The following is a 16,046-nucleotide window of genomic DNA, read 5'->3' as shown; positions in this document are numbered from 1 at the left end:
CATGTATGTCTCTCTTAGGGTCCTCATTGTTGTCCAGGTTCTCTGGGATTGTGAATTGTAGGCTGGTTTTTCTTTATTCTCAGATCTTAATAAAAGTGAGAGACAGAAAAAAAAAAGCCCAAAACTACAACTACAATTAACTAGTATTAATACCCTCTCTCTGTATTGAGGTAAAGAGAATGATATGGGAATGATTTTTTTCTGCCTATAAAAATTCTATCTGAAAGCCAGGAGGACTTACATAGATGTTTTCAGGAAAAGGCGAAAGCCCCCTGACATTCAGAAACAGTTGTGGGGAGGCTCTAAAGTCACTTCTGTTAGCATGGGTCACATTTGCTCCACTATGAACCCTTTCTCTAAGACACTGATGCATGCTGGCCTACAGTGACTCACAGAGATGTTTGAGTGGAGTTAGAAATTGTTTGCAGGATCATCAGTCAGTAGGGACCAGAGGCCAGCATCTACTGGTTGCCTCATTTTCTGCTTCACCACTTAGCATGTGCATGACTGCTCACTAGTGCCTGTGTGACTGTAGATTCAATTTTGTGGGTTTTTTTTTAAACTTTGAAAGGATTTGATATAATAGTTCTACAAGATGAAGTTAGCACACAGGTAGGTCCTTAACTCATCTTTTTTGGCTAATTTTTAAATGTAGCCAAATATACGTTTTGTCAAATAACGAAAAATCTGTTGCTTACCTCGTACATTCTGTTAGGGTAGCTTACATAGTGAATGGGTACTCCCTTTATTCTGGCTACTAATGGAAGGACAACTAGAAGAGTTGACATTTATCAACCTGGTGGACTACCCTGTGGGGCTTTTCTAAAGAATGGAAGAGTGGAGACGTAGCTGACCACAGAGTTGACAGCTCTACCTGGGTGCTTGACTTCCCAGAAGACTACAACTTGACTAGTGGAAAACTTACTGTCTGTTTACTCAGCTACCATTCAGACCCTACTGTGTGCAGACTTAATGTTGGGTGATAAGGCAGAGGTGAAAGAACTTACTTCTAGTCTTCTAGAAACTCAAGTTTCGTGACAAAGGGAGATAGAGAAATAAAAAATTAAAATCCAAGTTGGATTATAAAGGAACTAATGAAAGTTATTAACATATAAAGAGGTAATATGTCCAACTTTTGACTTAGAAATGCCATAACCAAAACTGCTTACAGCTTTATTTTGGCTTATGGTTCCAGGAGAGAGTCCATCATGGTAGGGGAGGAATGGTAGCAGACAGCCAGAGCAGGAAGCAGAGAAGGTCACATTTCCAGAAAAACATAGGAAGCAGAGAACAAGCTGAAAGTGGAGGGAGGCTATAAAACCGCAAAGCCACACCCCCTCAACATTGTTACTACCAAATGTTCAAATATTTGAGCCTGTGAGGGGACATTTCTCATTCATACAATCATAGGGTATTCATCAGTCTCCATTGGGGTAACTGCATGGCTCAGCCCAGTTTTCTCTACTTGGAAAAAAAAAAAAGTTAGAAAAATGAATACTTGACTGGTTTGGTAGGAGTATTAGAAACAGGAAAATAGCCTGACCTGTGAGATGTGCCACATAGGACATAGCCCCTTGTAGGTAATAAGCAAGTGATAACTCTAAAGTGTCCCCATCATTACTAGCTTCAACCCTTTAGATAAGTGCAGAGAGAGAGTAACATGTTGTTCCCTGTGTGTCTAGTCTATGAGGTCTCTGTGGAACTTGTTCCATCCATCAAGATACAGATCTGTCATACTCTGACTCTGAGGGAGATGGCTACTTAGTCTTGTGTATGAATTTCTCATAATGTAAAAAAGCTCCTATGAAAATCACAGCCATTCAATTAGTAACTGTCCTAATCCTTTCAGAATGTTATAACCCAGTTCCACTGCTTGAGTGGCATATAAATAACAGGAATCTTATTGTCCTCACCTGAAGACTAGAAGTTCATGATGGAGGCCTCTGCAGGTGCAGTGTCTTCCTTTTTGCTGCCTTCTGGCTGTTTGCTGTCAGTAGGTAGGGCCAATGCTATTAATCCCTTTCCCAGTACATGGCCCTCCTGACCTAATCACTTACCTACCAGAGGTCCCATCCACCAACAACAGCATCTGGAGTTTCAAGACATGCAAATATTCAGACCTCAGCAGAAACTCATCTCTACTATTCCCTGAGCTCAGCCCTAGAGACAGGGGTTCATTCCTCCAGATGCACTCCAGGAGCATATATTTACCCACAGAACCCCAAGTATTCCTGCATTGTGGGCACATGAGGAGGTGACGCTAGATGTTCTACTCTGTCCAGCCCTGGACTGAGTGTGCTGGCCTGGTGAAGCTGCAGCCTGGTCTCTGTCCCAGAAGCCAGCTTCTGTCTCCTGGGCTTTTTGGTTCAGGGTTCTCCTGGAATGACTTTCCACCTCTGATGCCTTAGGGCTGAGGCTCTTCTGAGAGTTGAGTGCCCTTTCTACGACTGCCTTGTCTGTAAACAGAGGTGGCGTCAACTGCTCTCTCTTAAGCACTGAGCAGACCCATGCTGGGAGGAGCGCTGGCCTCTGGAGTGTGTTTATAGACCAGGAACTTCACTCTGCCAAGAATCCCTTCATCTGAGGACACAAGCCTGCCGTACCTTCCCACTTCCCCCTAAGAGGGAGCCAAGAACCATCCCTTCTTGAGCTGACCCCTCTCCGTTGGGAGCCCATGCTCACATTCCTACAGGACACACTATTCCCTGCTCCCCTGTTCAGTGCCACTTAAACTGGAATAGGTTTTAACTTCATAGAAGGAATTACTTTTCCAGAAGTTGTTAAAGAAAGTTTCATATCCTTCCCTGCTACTTTATATTTAGCATTGTAACACTTTTCCAAAGTTTGTTGCATAAGTCTTCATTATATTTGGTGGCAGGGATATTTTTTACTGACACAAGTATTACACATGTTTATGGGCACCATACAATGTTTTAATACATATATCCATTTTATAATGTTTAAGTCAGGGTAAACATATCCTTCTCAAAAGATTACCCTTTGCAGTAAACATTTAAAAATACGGAATGCTTTATGAACAGTATGGCGACAGGGAGCTTATCTGTTTATCACCATCTGTATTATAGTGCCTTAAATGATGTCGGGTAGATAATTTGTACCCAAATATAGAACAAGGCAGTGTAGGATAGGTGAATATATTTTGAATTTATAGAGTTAAGTTCATGAATGTACAGTGTTCCTGTTTAATATAATGATAAAGATTCCCTAGTGTCTCATTTGGTTTTATAACATTGACTCTTTGAGAGCTCAATACCCATGGGTGACAGACTTTTGGACCATCACCTTGATTTTCCTTTTTCGAGTCCAGTGTTTTTAGACTAATATTTTTAGGGTTGATGGAAAATGGGAACCTTCTAAAGTGACAAGTTATTTATATAGTTTCTTGTACTCAGGCTTCTGCCTGATTTATGATGTAATAGAAAAAAGTAGAAATTGAAATTAGAAGGTTGAAAAGAAGCAGATCAAATTGCTAAGAAAGATTGAGAGAGATACAATTTATCTTTTCTCCTTTCTGAGTGTTATTTTGTAGGCAATGCACACATACAAGGTATCTTCTGAAAGTAAAAATGGAAATTGCATGGCTGAATCTGTGCTTTTAGAATGTAATTTGCAGCTCCGGTCTTTGATTCTCATTTGGCAGGCCAAAACATTTTAGTAGTGGAAAATTCCTTTTCTGTGTTGCTTGAGTCTTTGGTGCAGAATCCAAGTCATCTTAAAGAACTGGGAAGAGACTTAGTAATTCCCAGGTGCTTCCTTGTACATTGTGGGAGGATACTATAAAATCTGAGGAAGGATACTACACACTTTGCTGTGGGATGGTCATTGAACACTGGGTGCCAGTTCTTTAGTTTTAATGAATGGAATCATTGAGTAAAATAAGTAGCTTTCCTTATTTTTTTTAAATGGAATTATTGTACAGTTCCCTGAAACACAGTTTTAAAAATAAATCTCACTGGAATCAAAGTATAAAGCAATTAATCATTTTCGTACTAGTTTTTGTAGTTGTTTTTAGAGGGTGGAGATGGTGTGTAGTTGCCCAGCCACCAAGTGATCTGCCTTCAACTTTGTGAGTTGCCCTAGACTTTAGCCCATGGTACTAGGTGCCCCCAGGGTATTGTGGACCCAACTGTCTAGAGAGTAGACACACTTTCTGTTCATCTTAGTTCTGTTTAGTCGGGCCCCATCGTCCCTAGAGCTTTGCACACACTATTGTAATGTCACTACGTTGAGCAACCGCTCCTGCCACTCTCCTGAGTAGTGAACAAACATTAAATTTGTACTGAAGATTCATTCTCCCAAGGAGAGGACCCCAGGCTTACTGCAACTCACTTAAGAAACAGACAGCATTTCCCAGTGCTCTTGGTACAACCTGGGGAAGTTCCCACAAAGCCGGTCGCAGACACCCTAGTCCATCCTCCCTATTTACTGAGACTCATCTGACTCAGAGTTTTCCTATTCTTGTCTTACCTTCTGACTCGGGTTCTTTCTTCTTTACCTTAAATTCAATAATTTTCTCAAGGATTCTCCATGACATTTCTTCCAAGCCAAGCTTGTGTCTTCTTAGGTCATTCTAAAGTCTGGCTTGCATGTTGAGCCCAGCTCTATGCTAACCACCAAGAGTAACATTCGTGTCTGTCTTGCCTCCATCTGGTCATGGAATGAGGCATGATTCAATAGGCAGTGCTGGGCAGGTTGAGAAGAAAGCGGTAGTGAAAGTGGCTCTCAATTAGAAATGAAGTGATTTTAGGGGTGTGCTTCCCACACGAATCAGGTGGGATCAAAAAGCCTAGAACAGGTGAGCTCTGGGGTATGAGTGAACAGGAATCTAAGAGATCAAGGTAGCATCAGGCTGTCTATGATGTCTGAGCATGGAACATGGCTGGCTCCATTCTGGTAGAGTGTTACCCTAGCAAAGTAGTACTACAAAGGCTTTAACTGATCATATTTGAGGGTATCTACAAGTCTAACTTTTAAATTGCTTTTTTTTATTGTTTTTTAAAAATCTAGGAACACTTAGAGCTGTGTGTGAGTTTGCATGCCTGTATTCCCAGTACATGGGAAACTGAGATAGGTACCCAGACAATGTCTCAAAAAAAAAAAGGAAGGAAGAAAGAAAGGAAGGAAGGAGAGAGAAACAGAGAGAGAGAAACAGAGAGAGAGAGAGAAAAGCCATTACCCAGCTCCAGCCACAGAACTCCATCAGTGGCCACTCTGAACCCACAAATACCAGCTCTTACTCTCTGCCCCAAGACCCTGGCTACCTCACTGCCCTCTCTGTGGATGTGGCTACTTTAGGTACCTCATGGAGTGGGGTTGGATCCTTAACTATTTTTTGTGTATGTGACTGCTGTTTTCACTGTACCACCTTTTCCTTTGGGGATGAATACTACTCTGTGTAGTTGTCCCGTGGTTCCTCCATCTATCCACCGAGGAGTATCTGAGCTGCTCCTAGGAGTGTTGAGTTGCAGTGCTCCCTGCAACTTTTTTCTTGGTGTGTGTAGTTCCTCCCATTGGTGTAGACAGACTTCCCGATCCCAAAGAAACGAAGCCACACATGCTTGAGTTCCACGTGCAAAGTGGTGTTGGGTTTGCCTATAAAATAGGAACATTTCCCCATGTAGATTACTGCTAGCTTGTTTATAAACACTTAATTCTATGTAAATAATATAAGCTATACTGTGTTGTTTTAGAGGGATGTCAAAAATCATCTGTACATGTTCAATGAAGATGCATAGATTTTGTTATCTCAAATAATTTTGCTGTGATTTTTTTTTTTATCCATGGAAAAGGCCTTCATCTATTTTTTTAAAAAGTGAAACATAGGAAGGCCAAAGTGAATTTTAACATCTTTCATCTAGTTACTGAAGATTCTTAACAATAAAATATTAGTGAGCTCTAGCTTTCCATTCTAACATTTGTGCCATATTTAATAGATGGATTTCCACCTTTCAGATTGGAGAATGAACTGTGATAGTTGCTCAATACCAAAACCTATTTTTTAACAATGAAGTTTTGTTCCTTAGGTCATTGTTTTTAGATTCAAATGTGTTTTGAAGGAATGTTGATATTCATTTCTGTCTTCAAACTTTTTAAGCAATTGCCATAAAGTAACAAATCAGAAAACACAAAGTAGCAAATATACTGATTTTTTTTTTTTTACTGAATTGGGGAAAAAAAAACTATGAGAAACAGAGGGTGCTTAGAAAAGAACATGATCCTGTAGCTGGGATGACATAGAGTAGTATGTTCAGTTAACCAAGTATTGCTGATCACACAATCAAAGAGAACAAATACATGCAGCCTCTGACCATGCCTGAGGGGGCTTAGATGACTTTTTCAATAAAGATCTCAAGCCTAGGAAACTGGCAGCAATGACATGGTCTGAAATGAAGAGCCAGAAACTTTTCAGATAGAATACTGTTTAAATTTTTCTTCACAGAGACTCGGTCACTGTCATTCAGACACACAAGTTTGCCTACAGCTCATCATTTCCTAACAAATATACGTTCCCTGTAAAATCAAACGCGCAAACAAGGCAGGCACTGAGTGCTGGAGAGGGTGTGTGAAGAAGGGACCACCATAATGGATACTTAATATATGCATAGTGCAGATCAGACGCCTTTAAGGAGACAATTTAGTGAAGGAAACCCGGAACCACCGTTAATCTCCAGTTCGCGTAAAAAAGACACTAGATGGTGCTGTGAACCAAGAAGTGTGTTCTTCGTTAAGGTGCTAAGGTGCGCCCGGGAGTGAAACTCTCCTCGGCTCACACCTCTCCCCTCTTTTTGTCATTCCCGGATCAGCACCCCTCACCTGACTTGGGAGAGACTTTTGCCAGTTATGGCTTATGAACCAAATGAGAATTTATTTGCCTGAATTTATATGCATTTCCAAACAGAACTAGCCTTGAGTTTGCTAATGACAGTGAAGCAAGAAGAGATGTGAACCTAAGATCAGATGACCTCAAATATGTGGGGCAAAGTCCATGCCCAGTTGAGACTGGGCTTTTTAGCGAAGGGATACAGCTACCACTAAGGGTTTGATTGGCAGCCCTGTTCGTTCGGGAAATACACTCTTACAAATTGATCTGAGGTAAAATTGTATATATAAAGATATTTCTTTTCTTCCCTCCTTTTCTCTCTGAAGGGGGTGCCCTTGTGCAAAATGGTGTTTCCTCAGGTTGACATTGAATAGACAGCCTGAATGCTCATTTCCAGAAACATCAGTGTGCCTCATTCTCCCACTTCCGTTCACTGGCAGAAAGCTTTTCACAAACGGGTTATTGGAGATCCACTAGGTCACAGGATGCCAAAACATTTTAGCACACTAGGTCCTCACTGAGAAAAATACAAACTTATATAATATTAGCAAGAACTGAATGTGAGACAGGTCAGTAGGGAAAGAAAAAGAATTAACATGATTTCAGTATATCTTACTCTATGAGCAATCGACTACTTAAAAAAAAGTTTGGAAGATTTAATTTTTAGTCTACATTAGAATTCGGGGAAATGTAAATAAAATCCTTTCACAGTATTTTTTTTTAAATCTAAACATTTAAGTTAGTAATTGTTCTCATAGGAACAATGGCTGTGGAGTAAGCCATTTTTGAACTTTGAAATTTATTTTCATTCTGAAGACTATGAAAGGTTTGAAAAATCTGAGTATTATAGCTGTATTTGATTGTTGAAGATTGTAACCTGGTAACTGGGTGTTATCAGATTAGCCTGGTATTCTTTCAAAGACCACCCAATAAAGTGTATTCAGTTAAAGAAGTTGCCACTTCAGAGGAGAAGATAGTAATCTAGACATTATTGTCTCTCCTATTATCTTCCTGCTTTATATGAATAATATTTGTATAATGTCAGAATTGCTTTGACTTTGGCTTTACTGAAGACAACCAACTCAGGAATTTACCTGTTGATCAAAAAATAAAAGAAATAAAAAGGACAGGAGACACCAGGGACTGCCACCAGGGGTCGGCACAGCCAAAGGCTTGCAGCAAGCTCAGGGAAAAATAGCTACAAATGAAAATCTGCCAGCGTGAACCAAGCCATTTCGTTTTCTCAGAAGCTGGGAGCCCTGTTAGAGCAGGAACCATGCTGCTGTTGGGTTTCAGTAGGACCAGAGCAGTAGAATGGGGCCCAGAGTCTTATAAGCTCTCCTGTCTAAACACTTAGGAAGTAGCTCTGTGTGTAGCAACATTCAGTTCACAAGGGATTCCCATCAGTGAAATTGGGCTGGCCTGCTCCCCACCACCACCACCACCACTATTAGTATAGTAAACTTTGTTTCACCCAGTGTTGATTCTTAATGGCCCATCAAGGTAGCAATACTCAGCTGTGGATGGAAACATGAATACTTAATTGTTCGGAGAGCTTAGACTAAAGCACAGTTAGTATATCAACTACACCTGAGTATAGATATGTCGGGAAGCATGTATTCTAGAGATCTCCTGGAGTCTCAGACTTGTGAACCCTATGGTAATGTCTCTTCCCACTGAAGTCGTCCCCTTAGCGTCCTCAGGTTCTTCCCTCCTTTGGTGTCTTGACCAAATGCTACTCTAATGGAATTTAGGGGAGGGCTTTCTTAAGAGGCATATCCTTTTAGAGTACAAAGGGACCTGCAGGTGTAATCCCTAACTGCCCCACTAGAGTCTTGAATTTTTGTTAGCCAGTCAACTAGAGTCTTGAATTTTTATTACCCAGTCAAATCCTCGCTGAGCAAGTGCTGTCTTATGGCTCTCAGCAATCCCCTTTGTGATGTCTTAGTTTTACAGGGATTATTACCAATTCAGCCCTTCTGTCCATTTACTATCTGGCAATAGGGTTCATAACTAACCATCCAAAACCTGTACTATATCAACATCCTCTTCCTCCTCTTTCCCTTCTCCCTGTATATAGTTCCTAGATTTCACTGACAGTCTGAGTCCTTGTGTCTACCTCGATACTTCTTTCTTGGGTCCATAGCCAAGTTCCCTCCTTGACAGCATCTCTTGCACATTGCCTCTGTTCTTATTCCTGTAGTGACTACACCAAGTCAGACAACAAGGGCTCGTCACCATTATTTTCAGAAGCCTGCTGTCTTGTATCTCCTATTGACCTTGGAACATAAACTGCCTATGTGTCGTTTCCACTATGCAGTTCCCATCAGGGTCTCTCCTGCAGCTACAAGCCAGGGGGATCCAAAGTTCTTCTGCTTCTGCTCAGATATTCCCACAATTGTGCCCTGTCTCCTCACCTCCCCAAAAGATAATTCTTACAATGCACAGTTTCTTCCCATTCCCTATATCATACCAGATATCCTCTGGTGGCCTTTACTACCTTTTGTGGTCACATCCTTTGTCTTGAAAAACAAGAGGCACCCAAGAAAGGCCACCTAAGACTTCATAGTGCTGAGGAACAAAATCCTGCTGCACGGATCTTCCAGATAAGCACTCTACCAAAGAACTACTTGCCCAACCTGCCACATGAGTGTGAGGAGTAGAGGGGCTAGAGAGGACCTGGTATTCTAGAAAGATCTTTGAGCCCATTTATTGCTCATAGTCCTAGTCAAACATCTAAATTTATTTTCAAATCCAAGATGTTCTCTGCTACTTATGTGATCCAGAAAAAAAAGCAAGTGACTTTGTTTCTCAAACCTGCTTCCTCACTTGGCAGACCAGTTGCCTGCTTTGTGTTGTTTTTATGATTAAAAATAAATAAATAAAATTGAGCTACTTATTCCGTATCAGACTATTATAAAACAAATTATACTTAATTTCACCCTCACAGTCCCCTCGGGGATGGATATATTGTAAACTCTGTGTTAGACTTGAAGAGGCTTTGAATAGAAAGTTGTAGGAGAAAGCTGAGCATGATAAGCAAATTCACAAATGCCTTTTCTTGTTTTTTTTGTTGTTTTTTTTTTTTTGCAATGCTTAGGAGTCCTGACCTGTTAGAGTGAACATCTTACAGTCTGTGACTTGTAGCCGCAGTTGACAACTTTAGGAAACACTGTTTCATAGCAGACTTCCTGGTATTCTGACTCTTACTGTCTTTTCGCCCCTTCTTCCTCCATGTTCCCTTAAGTACAAGAGTTATATTGCACATTTATTCATAGGGACTGAGTGCCCCATGATCAGTTGTTCTCTATATTTTGACTAGACGGGCTTTCTGTAATAGTCTCCATCTGTTACAAAGAGGTGAGAGCTACAGTTATCTATGGGTATAAGGATTAGTAGGATGTAATAAGAAAGTGTGCTGATTTGATAAAGTGATGATAAAATATTTTCCTCTAAGATCCATGATGTCACTAGTCCTGAGAAATTGGGTACATTTCTAGTACTAGGCATGATTTCATCCTGTTGAGCAGGCCTTAAGTAAAGTTAGAGAAACTGTTGGTTGCCACCAAGATATGGGTACCACTATTGCACTGTTATATCTTGTCATGTGTTGTCTGTGGTTTTCTGCCCTGCCCAGTTCCCATAATCATTAAGTCCCAAAGAAATCACACAGAGGTCTACATTAGTTATAAACTGATTGGCTCATTAGCTCAGGCTTCTTATTAACTCTTATAACTTATATTAGCCCCATTATTCTTGTCTATGCTAGCCATATGGCTCAGTACCTTTTTCAGTGAGGCAGTCACATCTTGCTTCTTCTGTGGATGTGTCACAACTGCTGAGGAATGGGCTTCCTCCTTCCCAGAATTCTCCTGTTCTCATTGACCCGCCTCTACTTCCTGTCTGGTTGTCCCGCCTCTACTTCCTGCCTGGCCACTGGCCAATCAGCGTTTATTTAAAATATAATTAACAGAATACAGACCACTTTCCCACACCAATGCTGGACATTGTTGTTGTTATATTAATGGGTGCTACTTCTGGGTAAGACTGTTGGTCACTGTCTTCTTTGATAGCTTTTCTGACACTTTGGTATGATGAAAGCTAATCCTCAGGGAGCAGACTTTCAAGTGCGATCCAGCTTGGATACTCCAGGTCTTGTGTCTAAACTGAATGGTCTCTTTAGCATAGGAACTTACCTTCAACCTCTAAAGTGCCACCAAGAGCAATTGCAATAGCCTATATTGTTTTGAGGGTGTCTTGAACTCCCCTGACCAACAACTCAAAGCAGGTTTCTCCTGCCCGGTGCTAGGGTTTTTGTTAAATATTCTCTAGCTTTTGCAAGGAGCATTGTCAGTCCAAGTGGGATAAGGTCATTTTAAACTGTATCTGTATATACATGGATTTATATTTATTGTATTAATTAATAAGTAATAGTATGATTTCATAGTATTTTTTAAATATTATTTGGTTACAGGGCCTGGTCAGCCAAAGATGAGCATCCTGGTAGAACTCTATACCCTCATTGACATTTCTTTCTTCTCTTGTTTTGTTTTCTTTTTTTTTTTTTTTTTTATGCAGAGCATGGTTTTGGGCTTCAACTGCTAATGAACGATATTAACTCGTCCTTGGAAAGCCTTAACTCAGCTTGCAACATGCAGTCCGACACTGACACTGTGCCCCTTCTTCAGAATGGCCAGCATGCCAGCAACCAACCAGCAGCCTCGAGCTCTCGGAGCCTGCAGCCGCAGGCGTCCCCGAGGCAGAAAGTGCAGCGTTCCCAACCTGTGCATATTCTTCCTATCAGGTGGGCCCAGAGAAGGTACTGTCTGCACAGATACTACTCTCTGAGCCCGAAACGGTGATGGGGAATGGTTTTAAAATCAAGTTAAATGGGTTTCTCCCAGGAGGAAATACGGTTGTCTCCCAATAATTTAAGGAAACTGAGCCATAACCCTTGAGCCAAAGCATGGTCCTGAGTCCTCTCTTTACTATAGTTTTCCTACACATACAGACCAATGTGAATTCTGGCTTATAAATTCAACACAGTAAGATATACAGCAATAGTTAATGGTAACCCAACAATTATAACAATAACGGAAGAAGTCACATGAGTTGTTCCTGCCAATGTGATAAGAGAGAAGGAAGCAAGTAGAACAGGTGTTGTGATATGTCAGGCTACTTTTGACAGCCTGTGGGTATATCATCAAAAATTTCAAATCATGCCTATGCCAGCTGGCCTCAAGGAACTAAACGTGCAGCTCTCAGTGGCCCTGGGCATGCTATGTAACACTGCAGCATTTGGAGTGAACTGGCTGCCTCGCTTAGCAGCTGTACATTTTCCCGAGCTCCTGCTTCACAGCAGACACCATGACCAAGTTCCTGTTCTTCAATCTGTAGACCAGCTGCAGTGTCCTCCAGGGCCTAGTCAAAAATGGACGATTCCAAACCCCAGTCATGGTTCTGTTCTGGCCTTATCCCTGGGGGATCTAACAGGAAAGCATATCTGTGCTGGCAAGAAGAGAGCCCTGGGACCTTGAGGGAACTAACTTCCTGGGAGGTGGCAGGTCTCCGAGCTGAGTTCAAGCTAATGAGAAGGGAAGTGGAAGCAAAGAGCGGACTCTAAAAGGCTTCTGTACCTCTCCCAGCAACTGGACAGAGGATGGTTTAGAACATACAAGAGAGGATACATTTTGGTTTGGGCAGTACAGTTCTGGCTTTGAGCACAGTGGGGCAGGAGGCAGAGGTCAACATGGCGGCAGAGAATGCACTGGCGGGAAAGCTATCAGAAGAGCCTGCAGGCCTGTAGGTGATGGGGTCCCAATGTGAAGAAGGATGCAGTTAGTTGCAGGTACTGCTGAACAAGAAGTGGTCCTGTTCATTAAGTGTGTGACTTTCGTATGGACCAAGAGAACAGGGAAGAGTGGTAGAGCGGCTGGGTTTGTATCAACCAAAAACCAGGAGGGAAATTAGAGTGTTCATAGAGTACTGTAGCCACCTCTGGTTTATGAAACCCCAAGGTTGAGGAAGGATAACTCCTGAGGGTCACTGTCTTTGCCTGGCCCAGTCTCAGGACTCCATGAGTTTCAGGCGTGCATGACCAAGCAGGGATGATGAGCTCTTAGTACAAGCCTCTCCTGCCTCTCTGGGAATTCACAGATGTGTGTGCAGTGGACTGTGCTGGGATTACTGCCCAGCCTTTGTCCAGATGGAGTTCTAGTGGCTGTACTTTCTCAACACTGCCTATTCTGGAATGTTCTACTCCCCCTTGCTTCCAGAAACTTCTAAAAGGGTTTTCTGGTCTGACAGTTTATGTTTTCGTCAGCCTCAGTAACCACCCCCCCAAGTGGGTCCTCTGTCCTAGGAGGTGGTGAGCAGTGCTGGGCTCCTAATCAGCTGCCTCTCAGAATTTCTGCATTTTGTTATATATATTCATGGGTGAACTGACCTTCTCACCCACTTCTGTTTCATTTCTTTGTGAGTTTTTCCTAGGTTCAAGGGTCTACTGGCAGCCTTGAGAGTGCCCCAGCATAAAGGAGCCTTCTTACAACCCAGAGGAGGAAGGGCCCAGGGGTGGGTCAGGAGGAGGGTAATGCCAGAGAACCTGGCTTCTGATGAGAATTCATTTGTTGCCTGCAACATGTCAGCTTCAGATTCTAGCTAAACTTGCCATCTCTGTGATGTCAGTGGTGCCTCTGAGCAGTAAGATGGCAGCCGTGACTATTGCAAAGTGACAGGCACCTCCTTGCCTGCTGCTTGCTCCTCTCTTGGATGCATGTGAGACCTTTTCTCTTGCCGTCAAGTGAGACTTGTTTTAAATGGTGAGAACAGGATTGACCATGCTCTGTAAAGTGACACATCTGTTGAGCAATGAGCACTGGGCTCCGTAAAGTTTCTCTCTTATCAACCGGAGTCATTCTCACCCAAGTCCTCTGAGTTTGTCCTTTTGGGTCATAGGCAGAGAAGGGAGGCTTTGCTCTCCAGCCTACATAAGAAAGCCTTCCCTCGAGCAGTGGTACTCAGCCTTCCTGACACTGCGATCCTTTAATACAGCTCCTCATGTTGTGGTGACCCCAGTTCTGTTGCTACTTCATAACTGTAATTTTGCTACTTTTATGAATCATAATGTAAATATTTGATATGCAGGATGTCTGACATGACCCACAGGTTGAAAACTGCTACCCTAGAATGTCATGATGGGTGCTGAGTGCACACTATGGGATGGGTTCTCAGTGGTTGCCACAGGCTAATTTGATGGAGCAGGAGAAGGCTCAGGCAAGGAAGTGAGACTTCTCAGGTGCATGATCCAGGCAAGGTTTTAGAAGCACGGCCACCTCCACCTCCCAGGTCCTGGCACTTTTGTAGCCATCTTGACATCCCTGAATCTCAGTTGCTCTCCTCAGACACTTTTTTGTGTGTAGCCTCAGGCGCATACTCTTTTCATGTGGCCCTCTGTGACAGATACTGCTTTCATCTTTGCATAATGCTTCTTAATTTTGCTTCTGGGCAGTATCTGTGAAATATTATAGCATTTTAAAAAAAATTAATGAAGTTAAAAATTTTAATTATAAATTTTCAAAACATCCTAATAAAGAAGGAGACTTTTGTGAGCTGCTGGGCCATCAGAAACAGCCCTGTCTGGTTCTGTAGATCAAAGATGCTGAGGCTGCGGCTGTTACAGGAAGAGAGGATTTGTTAGCAGTAAAAATAAGCCTTCTGCCACGTCATCAAGCTGGTATAGGAACGACTTTCCCATGCTTCACAACACAGATGTCCTTCCTGCCTCAGGAGATCTGGTCTCTTAAAAGTCAGCGCGTCATTTCCCAGTCCACACAAAATGGCTAGATAGATCTTCCTTTGAAGTTAGACATTGGTTGGTAAGGCCAATGGTCACATAGTGAATTTTCAAGTAGCGGTTCTCCCAAAAAGGCTCATGGACCAAAGATCTTATCCGATTATAAAAAATATTCAAAAATTATTTAAAGATAATATACAAAAGGCATGTTTAAATAAGAGGAGGACCAGGCCTGCCTAGCACACCATGAGTGGACCAGATTCTGCCACTCCTGAAAAAAAAGGCTCTACATACTGATCATGTCCCCTTGCATGTGGGTGGGTGGAAGAGGGGGTGGATGGGAGGGGGAAGAAGGGGTGGATGGGGGGGTGGGGGAATGGGAGAGTGAGTGGATAGATAGATGGATATGTGAGTGAGTGGGTGGGTGGAATGAAATGTTTCTCCAAGAAACCCTAGGAAATGTGGTCAGGAAGTCACTAGCAAGACAAAGAAAAGCACTGGGCATTTTGCATCGTTCTAGCTTTGACTTTGAACTTCGTTTCTGTGCTATTTTCATGATTATACCCACTTCATCCTCCATTTCCTTATGGTGTCTCAAGTGAGCTTTGGATTTTTCAAAGGAGGAAAGGAAGGAGAGGTGACCCTGGAGAAGTGCCAAGGAGTACAGAGGAAATGTTGAATCGGTAAGGACACTCCGAGAAGATAGCTCCGTGAAACGTTGATTTCCAGTTTAGTACTAACCACCTTTCTGTACAGCTTGATCATTTCCACAGCTCAGATGAGGAAACGTGAAGCCTCCTCTAGGATTAGATATGTGTTTATTTCAAAGACCGCCAAGCCTGTTCTCATGAAGCTGCCTTACTCACAAAACCTTTTTACGTATGGGGTACATGTTGAACAAACGACCAACAGAGCATCATGAACCGAGCAGCAAAATATAGGTAGTGTAGTAGACACTTTTAAAGTGTCGCTGACGGCAGTGGCACATGCCTTTAATTCTAGCACTCAGGAGGCAGAAACAGGCAGATCTCTGTGAGTTCGAGGCCAGCCTGGTCTACAAAAAGAGTTCCAGGATAGCCAAGGCTACATGAGAAACCCTGTCTTTAAAAAAAAGTTAAATGAATAAATAAAGTATCTGAACACTCAAAATTGATGGCCATTCTATGCAATATTTTCATGTTACAGAACAGAAACTGTACTCACTAACTAGCAGCTCCCCTCTCTCCTCTGCAGCTCCCCTTCTCTCCTCTGCAGCTCCCTCTCTCTCCTCTGCCCCTGGAAACTACCACTCCGTTTTCTGAATTCTACTAACTTGAATGCCCTCCACAAGTGGGATCTTTCAGTATATGTCCTTCTGTTCCTGTATTATTTCTCAGCATAATTTTCTTAAAGTTCACTCAATTCATAGTGTAT

General features: G+C 42.3%; 1 protein-coding gene across 15 annotated transcripts in view; it reads left to right on the top strand.

Moving 5' to 3' along the window:
- The window catches only part of Grb10 (growth factor receptor bound protein 10), a 122,429-nt gene that overhangs the window by 63,371 nt on the left and 43,012 nt on the right, over positions 1–16,046 (top strand). For 5 of the 15 annotated variants that reach the window (XM_075944366.1, XM_075944362.1, XM_075944358.1 and 2 more), the window contains 2 exons: positions 11,420–11,645; positions 15,233–15,316. In XM_075944366.1, coding sequence (XP_075800481.1) covers positions 11,446–11,645; positions 15,233–15,316 — 284 coding nt within the window. In that variant the 5' untranslated portion in view covers positions 11,420–11,445. Of the gene's footprint in view, positions 1–11,419; positions 11,661–15,232; positions 15,317–16,046 lie in introns of all 15 variants that reach the window. The other 10 variants (XM_075944372.1, XM_075944361.1, XM_075944357.1 and 7 more) reach the window with 3 other exon arrangements.

The sequence above is a fragment of the Microtus pennsylvanicus genome, chromosome 12 (genome assembly GCF_037038515.1).
Source record: "Microtus pennsylvanicus isolate mMicPen1 chromosome 12, mMicPen1.hap1, whole genome shotgun sequence".
In the NCBI taxonomy this organism is placed as follows: domain Eukaryota; kingdom Metazoa; phylum Chordata; class Mammalia; order Rodentia; family Cricetidae; genus Microtus; species Microtus pennsylvanicus.
The sequence above is the reverse complement of the archived record's forward strand: the minus strand, read 5'-3'. Positions and strand labels throughout refer to the sequence as shown.